The sequence below is a fragment of the Puntigrus tetrazona genome, chromosome 3 (genome assembly GCF_018831695.1).
Source record: "Puntigrus tetrazona isolate hp1 chromosome 3, ASM1883169v1, whole genome shotgun sequence".
NCBI classification, from domain to species: Eukaryota; Metazoa; Chordata; class Actinopteri; order Cypriniformes; family Cyprinidae; genus Puntigrus; species Puntigrus tetrazona.
In genome coordinates, this window is record NC_056701.1 from 4,591,281 (window position 1) to 4,616,231 (window position 24,951).

At 40.0% G+C, this 24,951-nt stretch overlaps 1 protein-coding gene and 2 pseudogenes across 2 annotated transcripts; all 3 read right to left on the bottom strand.

The window, feature by feature from the left end:
- Positions 1-971: 971 nt before the first annotated feature.
- LOC122333644 lies at positions 972-6,004 on the bottom strand (annotated as a pseudogene).
- Positions 6,005-11,782: 5,778 nt separating this feature from the next.
- Positions 11,783-14,285, bottom strand: LOC122341034 (erythroid membrane-associated protein-like). 2 transcript variants are annotated; one of them, XM_043234343.1, is made up of 3 exons: positions 13,429-14,217; positions 12,910-12,936; positions 11,783-12,579 (listed from the first exon to the last, which is right to left on the bottom strand). In XM_043234343.1, exons 1-3 carry the CDS (start codon positions 13,535-13,537, stop codon positions 12,047-12,049), a joined length of 669 nt encoding a protein of 222 aa, XP_043090278.1. In that variant the 5' UTR covers positions 13,538-14,217; the 3' UTR covers positions 11,783-12,046. The 2 variants fall into 2 exon arrangements, 1 of the variants encoding a protein (XP_043090278.1); XR_006250404.1 differs by lacking the exon at positions 13,429-14,217 and adding an exon at positions 14,224-14,285 and having other exon boundaries at positions 12,470-12,579.
- A 577-nt stretch (positions 14,286-14,862) lies between these two features.
- Positions 14,863-21,187, bottom strand: LOC122333655 (annotated as a pseudogene).
- Between the last annotated feature and the right edge of the window lie 3,764 nt (positions 21,188-24,951).

Here is a 24,951-nt window from a genome sequence, read left to right on the forward strand (position 1 = left end):
AAGACACCTCTGTCAAACTCCTGAAGTTTGCAGACGACACCACAGTCATCGGCCTCATACAGGACGGTGACGAGTCTGCTTACAGACAGGAGGTCAAAGAGCTGGCTGAGTGGTGCAGTCTGAACAACTTGGAGCTCAACATGCTCAAAACAGTGGAGATGATAGTGGACTTCAGGAGGAACTCCCTACACTCCCCCACTCACCATCATGGACAGCACTGTGGCAACAGTGGAGTCATTCAGGTTCCTGGGCACCACAATCTCCCAGGACCTGAAGTGGGACACTCACATCGACTCCATTGTTAAAAAGGCCCAGCAGAGACTGTACTTCCTTCGTCAGCTGAGGAAGTTTAACCTGCCACAGGAGCTGCTGAAACAGTTCTACTCGGCCATTATACAATCCATCCTCTGCACTTCCATAACTGTCTGGTTCAGCTCAGCTACCAACCATGACCTCAGAAGACTACAGAGGGTAGTCAGGACTTCTGAGAGAATCATTGGTACAACCTCCCCACTCTCCAAGAACTGTACCTATCCACATTAAAAAAAGGGTTAAGAAAATCACTCTGGACCCCTCACATCCCGCACACTCCATATTCGAACTGTTGCCGTCTGGTCGCCGCTACAGAGCACTGAATACCAGGACAGCCAGACACAGGAACAGTTTCTTCCCCGAGGCAGTCCATGTCCTGAACACTTGAGGACACTTACTTATTTAACATACAGATTGCACACAACACTGCACAAAAATAATTCCTGTTACACTTGAATGTTTATAGTATATATTTTTATTTTTTCTATATTTTTATATTTGCTGTGTTGCACATTTTATTTATTTATTTTTTGTATGTTGTACATAATTCTCTTTATATCTGTCTTGTCTTGTTATCGTGTTGCACTCTAGAGTTTTTGTCACTAAAACAAATTCCTCGTATGTGCAAACATACCTGGCAATAAAGTGATTCTGATTCTGATGATATGAGACATGAACTCCAAATCATAAAAAGAGACGAGACCCTTCTCGTAATCCACAAACACACCAAACCTCTGAGGATTCACTCTCAGAGAGAGAGGGACATACAAAGACTCATGAGCACAATACATCTCATATCTCTGACTCACAGTAAAGTATCCATCCTTCGGACTCAGACGGATCCTTCCCTTTGTGTCCACAGATTCTCTGACCACTCCTAAATCCAATGAATTTTGTCCTTCACCTGCACCTCAAAGTAGAAACACCCAGAGGAGAATCCATCCTTCCCGAGAACACCAAGATTTTCATCAAACCTTTCATGTTTCTCTTTTTTCCATACACTCCTTCCATTCGATTCTTTCCATCTTTCACTTGTTTCCCATCATCAGACACAGTAAGACGTGGATGAGCCGTATCAGCATCCAGAATCAAATTCACTGAGAAAAATATAGAAAAATCTCATCAAATCAGCCAAAATGATTACAATAAGTGACATAAAAAGATTTTTACTCACCTGTGTGTGTTCTTAAATGTATGATCGCTATAAATAGAAAGTATGCTGTTAGGTTTATACCAGAATTCATCTTTAAATCAATCATCAGTAAAGAGCACTTATAGACCAACATAATCCAAGAACTCTTTATACAGTTTACATATCTTTTAAATATAATGAATTATATATGTTGTGACGGGAGGAGCCAACGACAGACACAGTGGGCGTGGCGTCAGGCCTCGGAGAGGCTTTTATTAACAAAATAAATACAAAATAAAGTGTCCAGGGAGAAAGTGTCCAAATACAAAGGGGGAACTGGTGCCCTCGTTGTGCTGCAGGGGAAGTGCCAGGTCAGGTAGTGTTCCAGGGGCAGGGTCCAGGTAAGGGGCGGAGTCCGGCGGCCGCACGCGCTCCCCTCTCCCTGTTTGGGGGCGCGGGGCGGCGGCTTCTTCCGCTGCATCTCCGTCGCTTCTTTCCTCCGGTCGAGGGGATAAACGGCTCAGCATCCTGGCCCCGTCAGCCGACACGGTGCGGTCGTCGCCTGGACTACGCCCCACGACGCGCTTCTTCCTGGACCCACGAGGACACCAGCGTGCATGCACGGGGAAGAGACCGGTCTCTCGAGGAGAGGCGCGACGGCATTTAACGGCGACGGTGACGAAGCTAAATGCACTTCAGGTGTGCCTCGTCACACGCCGCCAGACCTGAACAATACCACGCCCTCCTCTAGAACACACCCACTCCCGTCGGGAGCCTGGTGAAGGGCGGCGAATAAAGGACGGGTGATGATGACAATAAAGGGAGGGGCAGCCGACTGGTCACAATGTCAATATACATCTTGTATTATCTTGTAAGATAATCAAAAGGTCCATTCATATTTTAATAAAGCCGCATAAACAAATTCACCTTTTTGTATAATTATCTTCTGACTTTGCAAAAATTTATCACATTCTAAAAAAATTCAGAAAAATATGAGATTTTTTTTTCATTTTTACAACAAACAAGTTATGATCTTTTAGTGTTTATAGTATTTACGTCATACAGTGTACATCTAGTGCATGTCATAATTAGTTTCTGTTTTTTTTTTTTTTTTTCTTGTTTAGTTTTAGTTTTAGCATTTTCAGTTTGTCATGTTTTTGCAAGTATGATGTTTCTTTTGTGTTTTTTTTTCAGTAAATAATACCTAGATCCAGCTCTACTGGATATTGTGTTTTTTTAAACAGCTGTGACAATACCTGAATAAATATACATTATATAAACAACTGGTGGCAATTTAATGTGGTCCTATAAGGTTCATAAAATAAATGAACACATATAGTTAAAACTGTACAATGACATAAAGATAAATTCACCTGTGATGAAGTAAGGATGTTAGATACATAAACATGAATAACCATACCACAAGGTTTTGTTTGAAATAACTTTATTTGTTTCTTTTTATTTTTCCAGTCACATGGAAGGTGCACATTCCAGTGTGACTTATGTTTTGGTGGTGGTTTCTTAGTCTGTAAAACAAGAGAAAATTGTATTAACAAATGACATTTGAGTAATTAAGTTATGGTTTTCTTTGTCTTACCTTTCCTTTGGTGCTTCCTAGTAGGAGGGGCCGCCCGCAACAGGAAGCCCTATTTATTCCATCAATGGAAAGGGAGGAGTCTGTTCCACACCCATGTGGATATTGTTTTTCTTTTGTATGTCTTTTGGACAAATGTTTGTATAGGGGAAAAGTGAAAACAGTTTAAGATGTCAATTGGGTTGTTTGTATCATCAATGTGTGTCTTTTTCAGTAGCAGTTTTAGAAGAAACTGTGGGATTGGGCTATTTGAATTTAGGGAGGTGCCTCACCTATAAAAGGCTAACTATTGTTCCAAGAGAGGGGGAGACAGATGGGATGTTTAGTTGGAGTAGTAGCCAACCTTTCTCCTGATTCCCTTGTTAAGTGCAAGCCTTGATATGAATTTTGTTGTTTTGATTTATTTTGTACTTTGTTTTTCTGGTTTCTATTTTCTTCTTGGAAGATCATTTCTATGCTGAATGCACTTTAGGAGCTGTGAATTAAATCCATTTTTTTCCTCTTGAAACCTCAGAGTTCTGTGCCTGATTTACTGCCCATTCACTGCTACGATCAACGGCCATCGTCACATCACCATTTTGAATATTTTCCTTCTCATCCTGTAGTTGGTCATAAACTGAAGATTATTTTTTTAAAAAGACAAAAACAGCATTCAGTGAAAACACATAACATATAATTTGAGATTGAGGAACACTAACTACATATCACAGGAGATAAGTACATCAAAAAAGTATATGAACACGCAATGTCTGTTAATTAAATGTTACAAAACACACAAATACATTTGCTAGTTGAACAATATGGTGCTGGGTGGGAAAATGAAAACCGCTACTGGACTGAAACTAGAAAACACTTGCACCGCATTGTATTGCATTTGACTGCAATAAAACATGAATCGTGATCAACCAAGAATACAAGTAAACAAGAATGTTCATATGAAGCCATGTTTAAATAAAATATACATTTTAGCTTAGATTGAAAAAAATAACAAAGATAAGTAAAACGTTAAAAGTAGTAGTAGTAAGATATAAAAATAACAATAAAATATAAATGTATCTCTGTTTTTCTGAGCAAACACAGCTATCAGTATTCCAGCAATCACACTGAGCACAACAGCTACTGAAATCAGGATGATTGAAGTCCTCCAAGAACTAAACCTTTTACCTACAAAGCAGTCCAGTAATTGAGTACATTGTTTAAGTATGGGTTTATTAAAATATATCATGTTAAGCTCTGAATGGTTCAGGCACAGTAAAATTAAAAAAGAAAAGAAAATCTAATTTATTAATAAATAATTGAATAGTTTTACTGAATCAGAAATGAACATGTCAGTACATACTTGAGGTGATAATCTGTGTCTCCAGCATGTGATGTCTCAGTCTGATCCTGCAGTGAATCTTGTCGTCTCTCTCATATACAGTGATGGTGTGTTTCACACTGAACCCATCTATTTTTTCTGCATCTCTGTAGTTTCTGAACTCAAACCAACTCCTTCTCTGTTCAGCCACTCAAGAACAAGTTCAGGGTTCCAGCCTTCAGAGTCAAACTGTAGATGAAGTCCTCCTGAACGATCAAACCCATCTACAGTGATCACTGGAGGACGTCCTACAACATCAACATCATCAACATCATTGATTGAGTATATAAAACAATATCATAAAAAAGCAACATATACATCTAATAAAGCCATTAAATATTTGTATTGCTTTCAACGGTTTCCTTACCATCAACAGTGACATTAATAGTGATGTCATCATACCAAAATTTGGACTTCATCAGAGACTCGGACTGATGAGAGTTTGAGTGATGCATCTCCTCTCTCTAGTTCTTGATGATTCAGTTCTGTTCTCCTCTGTAGGATACAATCTACTCTGTGTTTCTGTCTTCATGATCCTCATAGAGATGCACTAGTTGTCAGTCTTTCAGATGTAGTCTAATCCACTCCACTCTCATGTCCTCAACACTGATGCTGGGTTTGACTGAACAGGGCAGAATCACATCTTCACCAGCTATGGCAAAAACAGGATCAGCCGGACCAACTACTACATACTGCTCTGTAAAAGAGAAAAAAGCTGAGATTCCTGTCACTATTTTTTGTGTGTTCAACAGACTTACAACTAAAGAATTATTATATTTTCTTATTATAACAGTGTCAGTGTCTTATATCTTGTGCGACAATTCTGCACCAAAAACAGCACCAGACAGTCCTATAAAAGCATGTTAAAGCAGCATCTGTTCTCTCGTACTTTAGCTCTGTATTCATTCACTGTAAGCCCCCGACCTCATATTGGCTGGAGGAACTGGCTTTATCGTGCCTTCACTAGAAGGACAGCAATCTCTGCACGCAAGACAGGGGCACCCGCATCGCCCACTGACGAGCAGCGGATCCCACTGAACTTGGGGGACGCCAGCGAACTAAATCATATAGCCGAGTCCAGAGACCAAACTAGCGGCTCGAGTGGAACCACCAACATGCAGGCGATGAGGCAGAGAGGGGGAGCGCAGGGACCCGGCTCGGCCGGTCCAAGCGGGTCTGAGTGTGTGCAACTCTTACCTGCATCCCCGCAGAAGTGAGGCGGCTAGGCCGCTGGTCTCGCCCTCCCAGTCTTCTCACTGCTGCATATTAGCCCAAGAAGAGAGCGACTGTGTTGGCGGAACTGGCCCGCTCAACTCCTCGCTCTCCTGGGGACCCAGAGACAAAGGAAACTGCCCTTGTTGAGGTTTTGGTTAGCACTGTCCATCACGGTATGGAGTTCTTTCACAACTTCCGGTCATGACCACCCCTGTGCAGATCATTCAGTGCCTTGGCCTGATGAACCTGCAACAACGCCAAAGCGTGTACTGCAGACACAGCTTGTCCACAGGCCGCACAAGGCACTGCCGCTCAGAGCCGGCAGTATCTGCAGGCCGGGAGGGGAGCACAGGATCACCGCGCAAGCGGAAATGGCATTGGGACACAGCTGCATCTCTACTGACCGCTCCACTGGGGTGGATCTTCCGATGGATCTTCCGATGCAGCGGTTGACTTCCGATCATCAGGGGAGCCCAAGAGGGTACAGCTGATACCTCACGTGAGGGTCCAGACTGCCCCTTTGCAGCTCCACTGGTTGCAGAGTTTAAGCTTTGTGTCACAACCCAAAAAGTCGAGCAAACACAAGCTCCGCCCCTTTTTCCAAGGTGACAGAGCCCGTCCATCACTCCGAGATGACCACCTCCCGCAAGGAAATCATTCATCCACAACCGCCACCTCAGCGTGCTTAGCCCAGGCACACGAGGCAGTGATCGTCTGAAGCAAGAACCACGCTATCTTCCAAGACGCGTTGAGTTTTCTAGACACAACGCCGTCTTTAAAAAGACGCCCGCGATCACTCTTTTAGTGCTGAGGCAACAGGGGATAGCCGCTTTGCACACAAACAGGGGTAGTGCAGCCTGATTGTGGCAATCCACTCGATGCAGGAAAATGACCTCTGCTGAAACGCCAGACTCCAATACTCGTAGATCGCCTTTGGAGCAGAACAGTCATGCTCGGCTCTGAAGCGAAAAGCTGAATATGCGCTGCACCCGCTGCTTATTTATACCCGTGCTGTGATCAGCGACAGCTGGATGCGATTAGCGCATGCCAATCTTCAATTGGCTCGTTTAGATACACTGAAGTAGATTGGTATCTCGGCGAGATCCTAATTCGTTGGTCATCATTAAAAACGCTCCCGCTTGAACTTACCTCCTAACCCAGAACGTGACAGAAGAACAGCCCTTAAAATGAAAAACATTGGAAAATGGAAGCCCAAGAGGATCCTGCGAGCAATCCCCTTCAGTCATTCCTTCAAGCCATCCGCAAAACTCTGTCTGCACCTGTGAACTCGGCCTGTCTGATCGCCGCCCACTACTTTACTTCCTTCATTATCGCAAATTCCACATATTGATGCTAACATCAAGAATCAAAATCAACTTTCCCCAGTTAAAGTCCTGGTGGATTCCAGAGCAGCTGGGAATTTCATCTCATCTTGTAATCTGGCCAGTCTTCACCTCCCACGTCAGCAAAATTCCACCACCTATGGTATCACCACCATTCAAGGCCGAGTCCTACACAAGGGCATGGTGCGATTCTGCACGCCACCACTCTCACTCCACATTGGCAATCTAAACACCAAAGTCATCATCCTACTAGTCCTGGAGAATACCACAGTGGACATGGTAATAGGCCGACCCTGGCTTGAACAGCATCAGCACATCATTACGTGGAAAACTGGAGAAATCCCTGGCCTAGAACCCTTCATTAAAATTCCTTCACTCATCTACCCACCACTCCACTCCACCACTGTAGAAAGCCCTGAAGGTAACACGATCCCAACCATTCCCTCTGTATATCACAGTTATTCCCATGTCTTCAGCAAAATGGCAGCCACACACCTACCTCCTCACCATCCCTGGGACTGTGCCATAGACCTGCTACCTGGTGCTAAAATCCCCAAGGGACGTGTATACCCCCTTTCTGTCCCAGAGAGAGCGGCCATGGAAGAGTACATAAAGGAGGCCCCACACCAAGGTTTCTGTCCTCCACGTCACCAGCCACCTCCAGTTTTTTCTTTGTCGCCAAGAAGGACAGAGGTCTTTGCATTGATTACTTAATGCTAAACGAACAGACTGTCAAGTTTGCGTATACATTGCCCCTAGTCCCAGCAGCCCTGGAGGAACTTCAGGAGGCCAAGATCTTCAGCAAACTAGAACTTCAAGCGCTTATAACTTAATCAGAATTCGTAAGGGTGAGTGGACTGCTCATTACCCCAGCCGGACACTATGAGTACCGGGTTATGCCGCACAGGCTCTCCAACTCTCCATCTGTATTCCAAAACTTTATGAATGAGATCTTCCGTGACATGTTAAACCGGTTCGTTCTCATATACATAGATGACATTCTCATATACTCATCCAACATAACTGAACACCAACAACATGTAGCTCAAGTCCTCCAACGCCTACAACATCACCACCTCTACCTGAAGGCCGAGAAATATGAATTCCACAAGACCACAATACATTTCCTCAAATACATCCTCTCACCCTCGGGGTCCATATGGATCTGAGAAACGTGGAGTCTGTCCGCAACTGGCCCATTCCAAACTCTGTGAAACAACTTCAAAGGTTCTTGGGCTTCGCCAACTTTTACTGCCGTTTCTTTGCAAATTATAGTGCGATAGCTGCTCCCCTTACTTCCTTCTTTGCCGGAACCAGAAGGTAATAATATGGAATGGGGATGCTGAAGAAGCCTTCTCACACCTGGTGGGCGTTATTCTTTACCCTGTTCCAGTTCAAGGTCTCATACCGACCAGGTCACAAGAATGTAAAAGCGGACACTCTCTCCCGCCTGCATCAATCCTACTCTTAACGAGCCTGAACCTATTGTGTCAGCCTCCGTCTTCTTTGCTTACATTCATTAGTCCCTGGATAATCAGATACAAGAGGCCATGTAAACTGAACCTGCTCGACTGGGAGATCCAGAAAGGAGAGTCTACGTACCATGCTCACTCCGCTTAACCCTTCTGGACTCAGTCCATACCTCTCCGGGATCAGGGCACCCAGGTAGCTACAGAACCCTCTCACTCCTCCAAAATCGCTATTGGTGGCCCAACATGGCCTGGGATGTCAGCCGATGTTTTGTCTGTGCGATCATATCCACGCCACACTGACTGTTACCTTTGCCGATCACGTGTTGACCTTGGTCCCATATTGGCATAGACTTCGCCACTGATCTCCCACCGTCTAAAGGTTACACTACCATCCTTGTGGTAGTAGATCGCTTCTCCAAGGCCTGCAAGCTCATTCCCTACAAGGAATCCCTACCGCTTTGGAGACAGCAGAGGCCTCTTCCATAATGTCTTCAGACATTTCGGGCTCCCAGAAGACATTGTTTCAGACCGGGTTCTCAAGTTTACCTTGAGAGTATGGAGGAGCTTCTTCCACCTCTTGGTGGTGTCTGTCAGTTTGTCCTCAGGTTATCACCCGCAGGCGAATGGTCAAATGGAACGTAAAATCCAAGAGATCGGTCGATATCCCTGGACCTATTGCCATTGACACCAGATAGATTGGAGCCATTTTCTACCCTGGGCTAACCCCTTTGCAGCGTATCCTAGGTTTCCAACCACTCCGCTCCTTGGTCCGATGACCAGTTTATAGTCCTGGCGGTAGATTACTGGTTCCTAGAGAGTGAGAGGGTCAGAAAACACAAAATAATGTATCATGCATGTTTTATTTTAGTTTATTATTATTCACAAAAATCTAACCTTTAAATGGATTATACAAATTTTTGCACGGCTTTTTGCGTTGCCTACGATTCCACTATCACGTGTCATATATTTAAAAAGCCCCCAATCACAGCTAAAATAGACATAATTGATATCCTATCCTTATTCCTTAATGATTTATACCTTTCCAAACACGAGGAGGACACACTGAGCATGAAACGGACAAGTTCCCAGCTCTAGCTGGTTGCTCCAAACACAACTGGATCACATTGAATTTTGAACAAATACAATGATAATAATTATGAATTATTCCATGCATGTGAAAACATTGAAGATCTGTGAAATGTTGCTGTAAAACATTTCTATCCATTTAGCCCAAAGTATGCTGAAATGGGAAAGTTTTGAATTTGTGTATAAAAATAGAGACCCCTAGAGGACACTTTGCCTCATTACAATTAAATATTAATATTTATTTATTATAAAACATAAATTTTCATGAATTAAATAAAGAAATCATTTTTTTATTTGTACTCCTTTTAGAGGAATTAAATGAAACCTCATGAAGGAGATGGACCAAACCGATCTCAAAACTTCAAAAATTCTTGTGCTCGGTGAAGAACTAAATGAAAACAGGAGAAAAAGATTGTGAAATGAAATTGCATTCTGTGGCTTTCAAAAAAGACAGAGGGCTGTACACTAATTAGCTACTGACTCAGAAGGATACAATAAGCTGTAACTTGAGTATGTTTTACTGCATCACTATCAATCTCTACATTCAGTCTATATTGCTCTTGATCTCTTGTGATAAACTGGCAGCAGAATCAACACAAGAGACATATCTTTCCTAAGAAACTCTTTTCCTCATTCCACACATCGACATCTAAAACAGGTTTTAAGGTTTGCACTTGACTGTTATTGTACAGCTTTCTAAAAAACTAAACTGATGGGTCTTTTAATGAACTTATCGTCTGTAAATATCAAATATTCAATATACATTTCATACACAAAGCACAATCATTTTCTGTTATAAGAAAACTTGAAAAACTGACATTATTGTCTGGATTGTTGGTTTTGTTTTTAAATCCTGTCTGTAATGTTATGAGAGTTCATAAGAAGATTATAAAGTTATTATTACTGGCTTAGTATTTATTTTAAGTGTGTTACTGAACATAAATGACTCAAATAAGTTGCACATTTATGACTCAAATTGTTGATAACTCAAATAGTTTTTTCACTTTTGCACCTTACTTTATGAAAATTGCAATAGTAATGTTTTATTGTGATTTTATTTGTAGATCATGAGTAAAAAACAAGTGTACATTAAGAAAAAAGCATTATTTTTGATTGTTTGGGATCCAGTTTGTATTCCAGGATTTAAAAACAATAAACTTTAAAATAATCCTAAATGATGAATTTGGGAAGTTAAACTTCTGCTTTCAGATCTGTAATATTTTCATAGCAATAACTGCACTTACATTTTTCAGCACTTGCACTGAAATTAACTCATTTTCCTTTATATGATTAAACAGTGTTTGTTAATTTAATCTTTTATCACTGGTGTTATTCACTGAAACACTGTCACATTATATAGGATACGTTACAAATCCAGGTTATTGTAGCTATGTATTTGTTTTATGGTAAATCTATAGGTTTAAACTCCCTGAAGTTGTATTGTTTGAACATACGGCAGCGTGGATTTATGGTGTTCATGTGTTTTCTTAACAGCTGTAACAAAAATATGATACAGATTGTTTTAAGTACTAACTCTTGAGCATCAATAAAAAAAAGAAGTTATACATAGGTTCTGGACATAAATATCCATATCAAAAACTGATATAAACATTTTAATCTTTGGAGCACAGACATAAGTTTGGTCTCATTTAAAAGATATTTGTTGAAAAAAAAAAAAAAGTGAAAGTGAAACCAAAAAGTTATAGAGGTTTAAGTTTTATATATAAACCTGCAAATAGCTTTCAGTAAGATTTTTTGGGGAACAGTACTGATAAAATATATTTATTTAAGGAAATGGGGTGAAATATCAAAATGTATAGAGCTGGTTATAAAAATAAAAATAAAAAACTGAAAAGGACAAAAATGTCCAAAAGGTTAAGAATTAAACCTTAAAAAACTTGCATATTAGGCACATATAAAATATTTTTTAAAAGGCTAAATGAAAGATATTACAGTGCTGCACTTAGATCAAGCGTTAAACTTTCAGAGATGTATAAACTCTATCATTAGAACTGAATAACTTCAGAAGATTTAGACAGAACCTGCATTTAGTTTCATGAACAGATTAATAAGAAGTTATCATACCTGGAAACAATCAGGAAACTAATCAACAAGAAAAACTACAAGAGGACTAGAAACAGAACAGGAGACAAGAACAAAACTGAATGCAGACAAAAAAAGTCCTAATAACAAAAACACAAGATACATAAAACCAAGTGTCAAAGGTCTTTTAGGAGCTTGGGAGTAAAACATCTCCTTCTCTCTAAAGAAGAATTAAAACAGGATTAGAAATACACAAACATTCAATGAAGTACAAAATCAATATGAAATCAAATTAATAGAAAACATTACTTCTTCTGCATCTATTTCTTTATAGACTGTAAACCTATTTTAAACTGAAAAACAATCAAACTTTCACAACCTGTAAGCTGTTTATAAAACATTAAAAACTTTCTGTCCTGTCTTTCTCAAGCTAACTGCAGATCTAGTTATTGCTGTTACACTTTTACTTTAGTTGATCATTCACTGATCTCCTTAATAATCTTCACAGATGATCAGTGGTGTGGCGTTTTCATTCCACTGATACCCCAAACAAACAAATGGATAGAGTTTCTCATTAAAAGACTGATTAGTGTAAGAGTAGATATAAGAGCTGGACTCCACATCATAAAAAAAGACGAGACCCTTCTCATAATCCACAAAAACACCGACCCTCTGGGGCTTTACACTCAGAGAAATAGAGTAATCAGAAGAATCACAAGCTTGATATTTCTCATTTCTCCGTCCCACGATCCAGTATCCATCATCAGGACTCATATACATTGTGCTCTTGTCCACAGATTCTCTGGTCACTCCTAAATCCCACTCAGTTTGTTCCTTCACCTGCACCTCAAAGTAGAAACACCCCGAGGAGAATCCATCCTTCCCAAGAACACCGAGATTTTGATCAAATCTGTCTTTTCCTCCATTTACTACTTTTATTCGATTCCTTCCATCTTTCACTTGTTTCCCATCATCAGACACAGTGAGACGTGGATGAGCCGTATCAGCATCCAGAATCACATTCACTGAGAAAAATATAGAAGATTCAGCTTTACACATGATTACATCATAAAGATAATAACAGTTATTTATTTATATATTAAGAATCAAACTTCACAACACAAACAAAAAGACACTATTATATGTAAATAAATATAATGTTTAATGTACATTATATTATAATACTGTTGTATTCACTTTGTTGTTCATTTTTGGATCCCTTTCTTCTGATTTAGTTTTCTTTTCTTTGGTTTTTAGTTATGTATGAAAAATAAATAATTATAGTAAATAATGTATTTTTTTATATAATTAAGCCTTTAATTTAAAAAAATAAATAATAATGTCTTTTTACTCACCCTTATATGTTCTTGAATATTTGAGAGCTGAAAACAGAAAGTATGAAGTTATAAAGCGTCCATAACAGAATTCATCTTTAGATTAATGATGAGAATAATTTCAATCAATGCTTGAAGACCAATAAAATCCAAGAACATCTTACAGAGTTTATATAAATTATATAAATAAACATAATTAACACATTGTTATGTGTATCTGTGACTTTAATGTGATTGAGCCCATAGGTGGTGTTGGGGAATTCCGTTCTATGAGTGGTGACGTCATTAAGGATTCGGATATAAAGGCCGTCAGGTGAAAATGGCGGTCTCGCTCTCTTTCTGTTCTCCGTTTCCCACGGTTCTGGTGGCGTCTCCCTTATTGCCTCTTTTGAGGCTGGTATTTTGTTTTTGTTTAACGAATTTCGTTTTTATGTGGTTTCTTTTGATTTTCCTATCAGTAGCGGGTAGTCTATCTTATTAGTTCACGTTTTGTTGAGTTAGTAAGAGCTGAGGAGGGAAGTAGTTGTCCGGAAGACTCACCCATTCTGGTTTTGTTTGTCGGCAGACAGGTAAGAGCTGCAATCCGAGAATAGGGGTAGTCAGGGGCTTGCTTCCTTAGTGTTCCTACCCGCGATTTGTTATTCTTCATGTTTCATTTATAAGTCCTGTGAATTGTTTCTTATTATTTTGAAAATTGTTTAATAAATGGAGGTGTCTCAAATTCATATCGGGTGTTGTGACTCTTTTATATGTTCGGCCTGTATACTTTTCATTTATTTTTATTTAAGCGAGCCACAAATCAGTTATATGAATAAACAGTATTCATTCTTTGTTTGACTAAATAATATTAAAGTAATGAATTTATATTTGAATAAGATCATATTAAAGATTCACATTTAATTCTAATTATCTTCAGATGTTGTAAAGGTTGAAGATGTTCAGGTTCATTGTCCCTGATGAACACTTGTGTGACGTTAACAACACTGAATGATCAGAACTGGTTTGTCAGAAAATTATATACTATTTTAATATGATTTGTTCTTTTCTCATGTTTTTGTCTGAATTTTCTCTAGAAGCTGGTTTAGCTGACTAGTCAGGTACGTTTAGTGTGTTCTGTTATTATTTATTAAACAATATTGATTGTGGCATAATATCCAGCTGTTGTCTTTTTACAATCATGACAGACCTGCATAAATATACATTATACGACCATTTACTAGAAGATCTACACAAAATACATGAATAGCCAACAGTTATCACTGTATACTGTATTTTACTGCTGAAGACAGACTTTACATGAAGAATGAATTAATAACATAATAAAGACAGATTCACCATGTTGTATTCTTCCCTTCTCTTTCTGTAGTTCACTGTATTTATCCTGTAGTTGACTGTGTCTATGCCGTAAATTACTTTGTTCTAAAGAAGATTCATAAAGAAAAGAGAAAATAGACAACATTCAGAAAACAAATACAATTTGTGATTGAGGAATAAATTACGAGATTCAAGATATACACTAAAGTTTATATATGAATGAGCAATATCTGTTCATTAAATATTTTCTGGATGAAAACAGACTTGGCATTAATACTGAGAGAAATAATTGGTCACACTTTTATTGACAAATTTTACATAACACTGTTTTTAGTTCAGGGACATGAGATTGGTTATTGTTTACTTTTTAGTAATAATAATTAAAATTCTTGATTCTGATTCTTACTGATTTTAATTCCAATGTGGTTAAAAAAATTATTGTTGCTAATTATTAATTATAATAAAAATGATTAAGTCACACATTAGATATAAAACATATTATTATGTTTGTCTTTTGGAAAATTAATTAAAGTTAATTGCAGCTGAAAGTCATGAATAAAAATCAGCAGGAGACATAAAATGTGGAACTGATTAATAGCTTGTTTTAAGCAAAATAAAGCAGCATGATTCTGGTTTATAAATAAATAGAGATTGTTTTTTTCACAACTCTTCTGATAAAAGAACAAAACGACAACTAAGAACAATAACATATAATTTATAAATGAATTATTCAATGACTCTCTCAAGTTTGACTAGTTTGTTTTATTACTAAATGAAGAGAAATGAAAGAAACTAGTTAAAGAGTGTTTAACGGTTAAAAAAACTGATCTCTTAAAAACACTTCACTTCTCGCTGGGTCTTTTGACAATTCCTGAAAACTGCAGTAATCTGAATAACACCATATTGATCAACTATAGACCAATATCAAGATCATTAAAAAAGGTTGTGTAGCCATTTTTTGGTTGTAATTTTCTTTCACGCCTCTAGAGAGACACCTTCATGCTGTATTTATGATCTCAAGTAAACTCAGAGGTGAGACTTTTATTTAATCAAAGTAATGGACTGGAATATCCAACAACTTTATTCTCAAAAATATGGACATAACATTTTATTATCTATCTGTTCTAGCAAAGCTCATCTACAAAATAAAGTCAAGAAAGTCTGAATGCAATCCGTTCTTCATCTGAACAGCCAAGTGAACAAAACTAAAGAAATGTTATCATAATTCTTTTCTTTTATTATTGTGATTGTTTTGTATGAAGAGCACTTTGAATCATCATTGTGTATAAAATGTGATAAAAAAAAACTTTCTTTAATTATCTTGAAAATTTAACCATACACTGCCTTATTTGCAAAACTAATTAAAATAACAAGAAAAGAAACATCTTACCTTTGTATTTTCGGGCAAACACAGCTATCAGTATCACAGCAATCACACTGAGCACAACAAAAACTGAAATCATGATGACTGATGTCCTCCAAGAATTAAACATATTACCTGTAAATCAAAACAGAAATGAAGCACATTGTGTGTGAATCAAACTTTTGATGAGATGATTAAAATATATAATGTTCATTTCTGAATGGTTCCTAGGCAGTACTATATTTTTGCTACTTAATAAACAAAGCTGATAATCATTAAATCTTTTTACTGCATCAAATAAACCACAAGAAGATTCCAGGAACAAAAGTGTCAGAAGTTACTTGAGGTGATGATCTGTGTCTCCAGCATGTGATGCTTCAGTCTGATCCTGCAGTGAATCTTGTGTCTCTCTCTCATATACAGTGATGGTGTGTTTCACACTGAATTTGTCTGCTTCTCTGTGTGTCTCTGTAGTTTCTGAACTCAAACTGACTCCTTCTCTGTTCAGCCACTCAAGAACAGGTTCAGGGTTCCAGCCTTCAGAGTCACACTGTAGATGAAGTCCTCCTGAATCATCAAACCCATCTACAGTGATCTCCGGAGGACGTCCTACAGCTACAGACAAACAAGTTTTTTAGAGCATGTTAAGACTTTCCTTGATGTACAATCTGAAGAAATTGATGCTAGCTGCTGAGAGTCAGAGCCAGTCTGAAGATTAGAGTTTCTTAGACAATCATGTAGTGTATGATGGTTGTGTATGATAACTTCAGGTTTGATTTCATCCAGTCAGAGGATATTAAATGAGTTTTATATTTTAAGCTGATTTTAGAACACATATTGTTTAATTTGTCACGCATCTCCTATCAACAATGAGTTTGTTGTGATCCTCTCTCATTCAGTGTATGATGGCCATCTTTCTTTTGTGACTTTTTATAAAGCTGGTAAGTGTATGATGCCTAGTGTTTTAAAATCTGATTCAGCATTTAATGTGTGTAGTGTATTCCAGCCTTTAGTTTTCATTGGTTCACTCACCTTCAACAGTGACATTAACAGTAACATCATCATACCAAGATTTGGACTGAATAAAACACTTATAAAGTCCTTCATCAGAGACTCGGACTGATGAGAGTTTGAGTGATGCATCTCCTCTCTGTAGTTCTTGATGATTCAGTTCTGTTCTCCCTCTGTAGGACTCACTCTGATCTCTATTTTTGTCTTTATGATCATCATAGAGATGCACTTGTTGTGAGTCTTTCAGATCAGATCTAAACCACTCCACTCTCATGTCCTCAACACTGATGCTGGGTTTGACTGAACAGGGCAGAATCACATCTTCACCAGCTACAGCAAAAACAGGATCAGCCGGACCAACTACTTCATACTGCTCTGTAAAAGAGAAGAAGTGAACCTCCTGTCAGTGAAACTGTCAAACTTCAGCAAGACAAAGACTACAGCGTTCACATGTAAAGCAGTAACTGTTTCTCTCCACAAAGCTTTGCATCCAAACACGTCTGCTTAAAATCACTGCTTGTGCGCATTTCTGTTTTATTAAATGTTAAGTGGGGTTTTTTTTCGCAGTTTTGCATTTACTCAATGTTAATAAAGCAATTTCTAAATTCATTATAATTTAATATTACAGTGAGTCAGTCATTATCACAGACTATAAACTAAACTATAAATAGACTTGTAAATATAGAGTTCAGCTGGACAATGAATAGACATGAAGACACACTTCAGCTCTTTACATGGATGTGAATAATTACCTGATCTCGAATCTGTGATTCCACTAATAATCAGCAGAAACAGACAAATGAACTTCATCATAAGGGACACAGATGCTAAAACGAAAGAAAAAAAACCCAGTCATCTCATGTGTGAACTTGTGTGTGTTTTACATTTACACAGAGAGAATACAACAGTTTACTTACAGACCTAGAAACAACTGGTTAAATGAGTCCAGACCAAGCAGGTCCAAATACACAACGTGTATCTACATGTAGTAGCCCAGTATTTAACTTTATCCTTTTTAAACACATTTTAATAGTTTAGTATCACTTCAAGATCTACGTATCGGTTAAACACCTCTGATCTCACGACAGACACTTCTTCAAGTAAATGTGTTTCTCGACTTACCTTCGACTAAACATCGACGCGTTCACTAGAGTTTAATAAATAATTGATATGATTACACGAGTGTTAACTAAAAGCTGATGTGACAGTATGTAAAGATTAAAAAGAGATTATTCCTGTCTCAGTTTCACTTTCACCTATAACTGAACGATCCACCTGAGGACACGCCCACAACAACAACACCTGATCATAATCTGAATCCGTCTCTGTTTAAAGAAGTATGTCTTATTCTGGTTTGTAGCCTGTAAAACTATTCTTTGTTGAGCGCCGTGATTTATTTATTTATTTTCATCTGAATTGACCTCATTGACAGATTTCCTATTTAGATGTTGATAAATGTAGTTCCTCCTTATTGGACCAGGGTCACTTTCCTGCACAAAACAATTTCGTAAAAACATAATAGGCTACATTTCTGTCCTACAAAATCAGTTTTTCCTAGTTTAAGATCCAAAATATTGGGAATGATAGTGGAATGTGTTATAATCCCATTTAACATATAAAGAAATGATAAAGGAAAACATTTAATAACTTTAAATAAACTTTTCCTCTCTCCCTGGGGTCCGTGAGCGTACAAATTCTTCCATCCTTCCATTTGTGGCGGGTAGGGGTATCGTTTTTAACAGCAACGCTTAACTCACAAAGAAATCCGACTACGCCACCCTAGGGATTATTCCCAGGGAACAAAGTTATAATTGGACACAGGTTCGGATCCCTCATATAAAGTTAGGCCGGACACTTGGGTAGCGTATAAAAGTATAAATTTTATTAATACACAAATTTTAAAATGCTTTTGCAAAAAGAAAAAGCACCACTTCAAAACAAAAGAATACAAATACAGAAATAATCTAAGGTTGGGGCCCTAGAATAAATCACATACATCCGGCAGGGCTGAGGCTTCCAGCGGCAAGAGGAGTTCGGTTTTTACAATGGCACACTTCCACGCACACACCCCTGTGCACTCAGATCACACTAAACACTCAGTGTTACACAGCACACCAAGAAGAACCACCACCAGGAGAGAAATCCAACCACCCGTGGGACCCCAGCTCCTGCAATGAAGCAAACAAAATAAAATACAAAATTACAACATCAACCACAAAGTATAACAAAATACATTAAAGCCACGCCCGCACCAACTCCCAGAAATAAAGAATACATAAATTCGAAGCGGGCATTAAAACCACATCCAAACCAGATACGAACAGTCCCCTTTTAGAGTTACTGATGGCAGCTTCAGCGTTGTAACCAGGATAATGTAGCAGCCTAAAGAGATGTCCAAAGCACGCGGTTTCTGAAAGGCGAACAAAAGAAAGGGACGATCCGTGAGAATATTACGCCGCAATAAATATCTATGGGCACCGGTTTGTCACTCATGCCTTCCGCACACACAGTGGGGTACAGGAAATCATGCCTGAAAGGCGAACAGTCATCAGCTCCACTAACGCCACAACGGCGCAACAATGCAAATGAGACACTGCAGCTAGTCCACACAGACAATGAACACGGGCGGGAAAATCTGACGTGATGCACCCTGAGTGACAACCAATCCAGCCTTAAATTGACTGCCCAAGTCCCTGATAGGTGAAGACTGATGTCAATCACGTAGTCCTGTCACACATTCTTCGGGCCCTTATGATCGTTCTAACTTATGTTTTACATTTCCAACAAGAGGATTTGTAGATTCAGTCTGAATCTGCAGCTTGAATTGGATTATCGTCACATGTAATATTTGATTTTTCATTTAGGAGGTTTTTGCATGCATGTGTTTGGTCTATACCGATTTTACAAGATAACAACGTTTGTTTGTTGATATGTTAAATATCTGTAAAAAGAATAATGCTCAATGAACTGCAACATTAATCTCTAAACTGAACAGTGACCGAAGATGATTGTACATTGTTCCTTTCATAAGTAACTTATTAAATCTCTTTTCCGCTTTCTTTTACACATAAATACACTTCAGCCCTTTAAATAATTACCTGATCTTGAATCTGTAGCTCCACCAATAATCAGAGAGGAGAAACAAAAGAACTTCATCTCTAAAGAGACACGCTTGCTGCATGCTAAGAGAAAAGAAATGTCAGAAAAAACAAAATAGTGTATTATCATGCATGTTTTATTTTAATTTTTCACAATTTGTGGCACTGCATATGAACAAAGTTATCCAGCCATGAAACTTAAGGAACATGAACTCTGTGCCTCCATGGAAATTACATCATCAGAGTTATGGTTATTCATCTATAACTTTAAAGCAGTGACCTAGATATATATGGTCATATTTTTAACCATAGAACATCAGGTTTTTTTTTTTTTTTTTTTACATAAATCATTTCTGCTTTTATGTTACATAAAATAACTATGGTCTGAATTTGTCCCCACTTTTGTCTTAACAATTTTTGTGTTGCCCACGATTCCACTATCACGTGTCATATTTCAAAAGCCCCCAATCACAGCTAAAATAGACATAATGAACATCCTATCCTTATTCCTTAATGATTAATTAATACCTGAATTTATACCTTTCCAAACACGAGGAGGACGCACTGAGCATGAAACGGACAAGTTCCCAGCTCTAGCCTAGGTTTTGTATACTATCATCTACGGCGGGGCGGTCCACAGTGGTGGGTGCAATGCCCCTGCCTGTGTTGGCCACTGTGGTGGCAGGTTTTGTATACTGTCATCTACAACGGGAGTGGTCCATGGCGGTGGGTGCAATGCTCCTGCTTTGCAGTCTGCTGCTGAAAGCAGTAGGTGCATGTGAGCATCTCTGGCAGGAGTGATCCACAGCGGTGGGTGCAGTACTCCAGCTAGAGTAAATTAGCATCTACAGCGGGAGCAGTCCACGGCGATGGGTGCGAGGCTCCTGCTTGGGGTGGCCACTGCGGTGGCAGATTTTGTATATGGTCATGTACAGCGGAGCGGTTCACGGCGGTGGGTGCAATGCTCCTGCTGAGGCAGATTTTGTATACGGTTGACTACGGCGGGAGCGGTCCGCAGTGGTGGGTGCAAGGCTCCTGCTTGTGCTGGCCACTGTGGTGGCAGGTTTTGTATGCTGTCATCTACAGCGAGGGCTGACCATTGTAGTGGGAGTGGTGCCCTGCCTAGAGTGATCCCTTGCAGGGGTGGTAGGTTTGGAGTTCTGTTGGGACTGATGAGAGTCTGGAGGGTTTCGTTGTCTCACGATAGATAGATCAGGAATGGTGGGATGAATATTTGGTTGAATCTGGAGTTGGATGTAAATTCTGAACGTCTGAGGAAGGCGAAAAGCTAAAATTATTATTTTTTTTTTTGGGAGTCACTGGAATATTAGTGAGTAGGGAGGAACCGGGGTTGGATAGGGTTCCGCTTCCGGCGCCAGCATCCTGAATTTCTGAAGGGAGAAGCGAGAGAGGGAATCGGCTATCAGATTTTCCCTTCCGGGAATATGTTTGGCGATTATGATGAATTGGTTGCAAGCCGAGATCCAAAGGAGTCGTCTTAGCAAGGGCATAAGGCCAGGTGAATGGGAACTATGTTTGTTGATGCAGTGAACAGTGGCTTTGCTATCGCAATGGATAGCAATGCTAGAGGCTGACCATTCCTTTCCCCATAGGAAAGCGGCTACTACTATGGGGTAGAGCTCAAATAGTGCTGAAGATGCTAGTGGTTGGGGAAGGTTTGACAGTTCGGTGGGCCAAGTTGAGGCAAACCAATGGTTGCGGTAAAACCCCCCGAAGCCTAACGAAGGGGCGGCATCTGTGAATAATTGGATATTGATAGGGGAGGCAATTAGGTCACTGTAGAAAAAGGACTGGCCATTCCACTGCTTAAGGAACGAGATCCATAGGTGGAGATCTCGGAGGCAGGGATCAGTTAGGACTAGTTGATCTTCGAGGTTGTAGACTGATGAAGCCAAAGTGAGGAGGTGGGAGATAAAGGGGCGGCCCTGCGGAATTATGCGCATTGAAGTTTAAGTGCCGAGGACGGATAGTAATTCACGCTTAGAACACTGGGGGTTAGCTAGGAGGTTTGAGGCAACTAGAATGGTTCTGCCAATCTTTTCTTGGGGAGAGAGGCTTGGAAGTTTTTAAGTCGAGATTTATGCCTAGAAATTCTATGGAAGTACTGGGTCCTGAGGTTTTTCTTGGGCTAGGGGAATTTCAAGCTCGACAAAGACTTTTGGAGTGTCAAAAGATTGGCCGCTGGGATAGTGTTTGGAGGAGAAACGATAAGGAAATCATCGAGGAGATGGATGAGATAAGGAATTTGATAGTTATTACAGAGGATCCAGCAAACTGCTTCAGATAGCATGTCGAAAATTTTGGGGCTACTTTTGCAGCCGAAGGTGAGGCGCACAGCAAAATAGAATTTTTCACGCCAGCGAATGCCGAATAGATGCCAAAAGTCTGGGTGAATAGGCATTACTTTAAATGCTGAGGTTATATCGACTTTTGCCATCCAAACGCCATGGCCAGCGTTTTTATCATTGCGATTGCCTGGTCGATATTGTGGTAATGAAGGAGAACTCTTCGATTTGGATAAGGCTGTTGACGCTAGGAAAGGAGGAGTTGTGAGGGGAGAAGAGGTCGACTATAAGGCGTTTTTGCCTGAGAATTTCCTAGTGGCTACGCCCGATTGGGCTAATGTGGAAGGTATTGAAGGGAGGGACTGAAAAAGGGCCGACCATGAAACCTGCGTCCACTTCTTTCTTTATTAAGAGGTCTACCATTTCTGGTTCTGTCAGGGCGGACTGGAGGTTAGGGCAGGGGAGGCTGCTGACTCGGGATGGAAACCATGTGATAAACCTGATAAGAGATAATTAGAAAAGTTAGGATCAGGATGGAGCGATAATTCAGAAGCCAGATGGGAAATATTAACAGGAGTCGATAAATATTGCTTATTATTTTTATTTGTTGCTTTGAACACTGAGCAGATGAGGCGGGAGTGGGCACCGCCACAAAAATTACAGACATGCAAAAATCTGCAGTGTTGCCTTAGACATTTGCCATCGTTGAAGTTAAGGCAAAGGGTGGCCGCGGGAAGAGGAGAGGCGGCGGTAGGGGTTGAGGATTAGGGGATTGGGAAGGTGAGTTGGGAATCTAGGGACGGAGCTTGTGGACAGGTTCAGGACAGGGAGGGATGGAAGGATTGATGAAGGGGCAAGTGGTGGATGAATGTGAGATGGACCTGCAGACCGCACAGGTGATATTGCGGCAACCGGTGAAAACGCGGTTATGGAGTTCGTTGTCTATGGCCCCCAGTATGGGCATTGAATCCACTGGGAAACTCTGATTGCACATTTTTAGTAAGGGAAAATCCGCCACAGTCAACTTGGCGGTCTCCAGGTATCGGGAAATGGGAGAAAGGAGAGAAAAATGGTCGATGTCTGCGCCTGCGAGATCTGGGCTCTGATGGAACTGGAGACAGGAGTGGGGTCAGCGAGACGGCATTTGGGGGCAAAGGGAGGGGGTTAGCAGTGGATAGGGTGAAAGGGGGTGAGCAAGGGAAGAGGTAGGGTAATTTGTGGGAGCTACTTGTGAAGGTAGATCAGAGATTACGGAGGCTCTAGCAGGGGATCAGAGGGAAAAGAGGGGAAAAGATGGGGAGGGAAAGAAGAATAGGTGTGTGAAGATGATTGGGAGGGTCTTGAACCTGGGTTCAGACTAGTAGCAGAAAAATAGGGGAGGAGGAGGAATGGGGGTGCTACAGCTAGGGTCATCGGTGGAGGCATCTGTGTGCCTGTGCTGGCTTCTCTGACTGGCTGGGCTGTGGAGACGGAGATGGACGAGTTAAGTCCTGGAGCAATAGGAGGAACTTGAGGCTGGGAAATATCGGACAGTGGATTGGGGGCTGGTGGCCAGGCAGGGGAGAGAGACTTGGGCAGAGTACGATTGGTGTGGTTCCATCTGATCCAATGAACGGAGTGGGTACGGGGCTAGGCTGATGGCTCGTGGGGGCTGGAGCTGTGGTGCCTGCTGCATGGGTTGCCTGCTGGAAACTGGAGGTGGAGCTGCTGGTGTTTGGGTCCTGGGCTTTGCTGGTGGTAGCTGAGGGCCTTCTGCCACCTCCTGGTGGGCGGAGGCTTAATATGGATGCAGAGGCTGGACGTCTCGCGTCTCGATATCTGGCGAAGCTGCACCTGTTTAGGAACGAGATATCGAGGTAAGAGGCTTGTACGAATTTATAGTAGGCTTCTCTTGCTCTGGTTGGATAATTGCGTGATTAGGAAACGAGAAGCCAGCCGCATTAATTATCAGTGCGTGCGCCTCCGAAATTTGTTTATAGCTAAATATCATATTTATTATAAAACATACATTTTCATAAATTAAATAAAGAAAACATTTTTAATTTGTACTCCCTTTTAGAGGAATTAAATGAAACCTCATGAAGGAGATGGACCAAACCGATCTCAAAACTTATTCTTGCGCTCCGGTGAAGAGGGCGGAGCTTTAAGAGTAAACCTGTCTAAACTGACAAAACATAAAACAATTACCAATTAACAAATAATGTACACTAACTCCTAACTAAATGAAAACAGGAGAAAAAGGATTAACGGAAATGAAATTGAATTCTATGGCTTTCTAAAAAAGACAAAAAGTAAATGTACAATAGTAATGTTTTATGGTGTTTTTATTTGTAGATCATGAGTAGAAAGTTACAAGTGTACATTAAAAAAAACATTGCTTTTGATTGTGCGGGATTGTATCTAGTGTATTTTCCAGGATTTAAAAACATTAAACTTTAAAATAACAAATTATTAACTTGGCAAGTTTAATTTCTGCTTTCAGATCTGTAATATTTTCATAGCAATAACTGCACTTACATTTTTGGAACTTGCACTGTAATTAACTAATTTTCCTTTATTTGATTAAACAGTGTTCAAATATAATTACTGAAACAAACTATCAGACTATATAGGATAAGTTTTCACATGGGCAACTATTTACTGACACAGACTGTAAAAATACTATATCATTTTAAATATACAATATTATCTAAAGCTGTCACGCCAGCACTGTTGTCATCCAAACCGGTCACATGGTCCCGATCTCAATCCCCTGATTACTAATTACCTGCACCTGTAACCACTTGCCTGCACACCTTTTATAACCCGCTCCTGCCATTCATTCAACGGGCGGTTCTCAAGGTTGCACACTTACACCTGCTCACCTTCTCGTCTGCCCACCTAGAGATCTCCTGGATCGGCCATCAACTAAAGGAAAGAACTATTACCTTGAACTGCTGACTTTACCCTTTGTGGGAAGTTCCATGCTATG

Excerpts from the sequence above, each read along its gene's own strand:
- LOC122341034 (XM_043234343.1), bottom strand. The coding sequence starts at position 13,537 with ATGAAGAATAACAAATCGCGGGTAGGAACACTAAGGAAGCAAGCCCCT. Across the intron at positions 12,937-13,428 it reads GACAAACAAAACCAGAATGG|CTCTCAAATATTCAAGAACA; the intron begins GTGAGTCTTCCG and ends TTCTGTTTTCAG. Across the intron at positions 12,580-12,909 it reads ATATTCAAGAACATATAAGG|TGAATGTGATTCTGGATGCT; the intron begins GTGAGTAAAAAG and ends TATTTTTCTCAG.